General features: G+C 44.5%; 2 protein-coding genes across 2 annotated transcripts in view; both read right to left on the bottom strand.

Annotated features, from left to right (window-relative positions):
- The window catches only part of LOC106528659 (spermatogenesis-defective protein 39 homolog), a gene marked incomplete at its 5' end in the record, with an annotated part of 3,655 nt that extends 2,689 nt beyond the window's left edge, over positions 1–966 (bottom strand). The window contains 2 exon segments of the mRNA XM_014023883.1: positions 579–652; positions 939–966. Of these exon segments, the coding sequence (XP_013879337.1) occupies positions 579–652; positions 939–966 (102 nt within the window).
- Positions 967–1,823: 857 nt separating this feature from the next.
- On the bottom strand, positions 1,824–3,036 carry LOC106528660 (spermatogenesis-defective protein 39 homolog). The gene is made up of 5 exons (XM_014023884.1): positions 3,001–3,036; positions 2,611–2,703; positions 2,303–2,408; positions 2,083–2,220; positions 1,824–1,930 (listed from the first exon to the last, which is right to left on the bottom strand). The coding sequence occupies exons 2-5, from the start codon at positions 2,701–2,703 to the stop codon at positions 1,875–1,877; spliced, it is 393 nt and encodes a 130-aa protein (XP_013879338.1). The 5' UTR covers positions 3,001–3,036; the 3' UTR covers positions 1,824–1,874.
- Between the last annotated feature and the right edge of the window lie 134 nt (positions 3,037–3,170).

Raw genomic sequence — 3,170 nt, 5'->3', positions numbered from 1 at the left:
CTTTCCTTACTTTCTTTACTTATTTCCTTAACTTCCTTTACTTTCTTACCCAGTTTTTCAAAGCATCCATGTAAAATGAGAAATGAGAAAAATAAAACAGTTCTATCACTTGTCTGAAGGCCTCAGATGACTTCTTTAGAAGTTCATGAGCAGCACCTTCTCTCCAGACCCCCTCGTCTCATCTGCAGGCCTGGGAACATGCTCCCTCTGAACTGCTGATGTCAGAACGAGTTGTGAGTTTATGATGAAAATTACACCACCGGTGTTCGCAGCGTCGGCTCGGCCGCCCTTTTGGCACGACTCGCCGGTAGAACATTTTTACCCCGCCTCCCGCGACGGCGGTGATGTGTGATTGGTCTGAAGTTGGTGGGCGTGTTTGTTCATGCAGAAAGCATAAACAAAGCACTCAGACTGAAATAAAATGTTTCGCTCCAACTACTGTGTTTGTATTTGYAGAACCCGGGCCACCCAGGATCTGGGTCTTTAGTTCATGAGGGCTGATTCCCAAACCATACAGCCTCCTGAGATCCAGGAAACAAGACCAGAGACAGGAAGCAGTCCTGGTTCAGTCCACTCACCTGAGACAGCTCTTTATGAAGTCCCGCCTCTTGTTTTCATCTTTGATGCTCTTGTACTCTTTGTACTGGAGCAGCTGTTGCCATGGAAACAGGCATTGTGTTACATACATGTGTACTTGTACACAAATGGGTTTTTATTTTAATTTTTTTCGTTTGGGACTGTGTGTAAATAAAACATAATCTGATGCACTGCACCAGATTTAGCCTAAAGCTAATTTACATCTGTAGTCCCATCAAACAGTAAAACAGAAAAAGGAGAAATAAATAAATAAATAAATAAATGAATAAATAAATAAATAAATATAAAATAAAACATTTTGATATTAAAACACATAAAACGCCCCACTGAGCTGTACTTACTGCGACATCCTCCGTCCTGCCCAGAGTCCTGAAGAGAAGAACAAACAGTCAGACCTGAAGAAACTCAAGAAGAGTTCAAAGTCCAGGTGAGTCCAGGTGAGTTCAGGTGAGTCCGGGTGAGTCCAGGTGAGTTCAGGTGAGTCCGGGTGAGTTGAGTTCAGGTGAGTTGAGGTGAGTCGAGGTGAGTCCGGGTGTGTTCAGGTGAGTCGAGGTGAGTCCGGGTGAGTTCAGGTGAGTCTGGGTGAGTCGAGGTGAGTCCGGGTGTGTTCAGGTGAGTCGAGGTGAGTCCGGGTGAGTCCGGGTGAGTCCAGGTGAGTCCAGGTGAGTCGAGGTGAGTCCGGGTGAGTTGAGTTCAGGTGAGTTCAGGTGAGTTGAGGTGAGTCGAGGTGAGTCCGGGTGAGTTGAGTCGAGGTGAGTCGAGGTGAGTCCGGGTGTGTTCAGGTGAGTCCAGGTGAGTCCNAGGATGTATAACTTCACAATAAGTGTGTTTATCTGGGAGGGGTGCTGTTGGATAGATCATGTGTTGTGATTCATTGACAGTCATACCTTCTGCTGTTCAAGATAATGATGACTGGTAGATAATTAGTTATTAGCGGTACTGCATTTTAATTTTAGAAATCGCAAATATGCTTATGAATTATAATAATTAGTAATACCGCTAAAGCACAAATTAAATATTTAGGTCCGCAATTAACGCATTTGCGCTTTAGCGGGCTGGTGCCCACCACTGCTGTTCAGTTTATTTATATAGCGCCAAGTCACAACATACGTTGTCTCAGGGCACCGTACGTGAAACAAGAACAATCTAATGATTAGATTCTTCTTTAGATTGTTCTTGTTTCACGTACAGTGTCCTGAGACAACGTACGTTGTCTCAGGACACTGTACGTGAAACAAGAACAATCTAAAGAAGAATCTATTCAATGACTTCATTCATTAGTTAATAAACTTACTGTCTGTGAAACTCTGCAGGTTTCCTCCTTTAGTTTTTCCTGCAGAAACACAGATTAAACATCAATCACATCATTTCTGGGTCATCTGGCCCACTTCCTGTTTCCTGCCCGCAGTGACGGGCGCTGCAGATGTTCTGCAGAAGCGGCCGTGGATCATTTCTACCCAGCGCGCACCAACGCCGCGCCCTCACCTTTGAACAGGGAACTCAGGGACAGTCCGGACTGGCTTTTGTTGAGGCTCGGCCTCTCCGTGGTGATTTTTGGGAAGGCGGGCTCTCTGTCCGGCTTCTGATTGGACGCTGCCGTCTCTTTGACGGACCAGGAAATACCTGAGGACGCAGGAGCCGTTGGGGGGTCAGGAGCCAGCAGCCAATCACAGCTCAGGATTCTCCTCGGAAACGAGTGACTTACTGCCGACCGGCTCTCCGCTCCAGCTGACCTTCTCCACGTCGTCTTCGTCGTCGCCATCGTCCACCAGCTGCCGGATGCTGTTCACCGCCTGCCTCGATTCTTTTAACTGCAACGATAAACTGAAATTAAAAACTTTAAATAAAAAAAATAATTATTTGATGCTCATTTCAGGATGTGTTGCCTTCTCCTCTGCAGCTTTCAGTCGCTCTCATCTTTAGATATTTATGAATATTAAAATAATGATTCTGAAGTTCACCTGCCACAGAGCACAGCTGGTTCTGGTCCAGGTTCTGGTTAGAGAGGCTTACCCTGCTGAACTCATCATCTTCATCATCGAAGGTGAAGGCTTTAAACTTGGAGCTGTTCCAGTAGTCTTCCTCATCTGCTTTACCTTTCATCATCTGGACACAAAGAACCAAAACAGTTTAAATGAACCTTAATTTATTTTATTTATTTTGATAATTTATTCGTCCAGGCTCCACTCTGTGGGGCAGCTCTTTACTGTTGCAGCTGTAGTAGGATTTAATTGTTAGCATGCTAACGCACGTCAGCAAATAATTAGTTTTTCCTGACGTGTCAAACGGCGGGAAAAAATGTCGTCATTCCATGAATATAAAACCTTTAAACCGGAACAACAAAAACCACAAAACAACAAATAAAAAGCTGTTAAGTGAGCAGAATTTACCAGATGTTTTTACCTTCAGCGGCTCGTCCGTTTCCTCCCTTCTGACGGCGGCGTCACAACTTCCGGTTGCGCAGGGGCTTCTGGGAGTTGTAGTAAATTTACAGGTTTTTTTACAACTGATTTATTTGCTTAAAAAAAGGTTAATCTGGAAACTTTGTTAAAATAGTTTTGTTTTAATAAAGA

This window comes from Austrofundulus limnaeus, unplaced genomic scaffold, assembly GCF_001266775.1.
Source record: "Austrofundulus limnaeus strain Quisiro unplaced genomic scaffold, Austrofundulus_limnaeus-1.0 Scaffold394, whole genome shotgun sequence".
In the NCBI taxonomy this organism is placed as follows: domain Eukaryota; kingdom Metazoa; phylum Chordata; class Actinopteri; order Cyprinodontiformes; family Rivulidae; genus Austrofundulus; species Austrofundulus limnaeus.
Note: the sequence above shows the minus strand (reverse complement) of the source record. Positions and strands in the feature narration are given on the sequence as shown.

Excerpts from the sequence above, each read along its gene's own strand:
- LOC106528660 (XM_014023884.1), bottom strand. The coding sequence starts at position 2,703 with ATGATGAAAGGTAAAGCAGATGAGGAAGACTACTGGAACAGCTCCAAG. Across the intron at positions 2,221-2,302 it reads GAGCGGAGAGCCGGTCGGCA|GTATTTCCTGGTCCGTCAAA; the intron begins GTAAGTCACTCG and ends CTGCGTCCTCAG. Across the intron at positions 1,931-2,082 it reads CCTGAGTTCCCTGTTCAAAG|GAAAAACTAAAGGAGGAAAC; the intron begins GTGAGGGCGCGG and ends GTGTTTCTGCAG.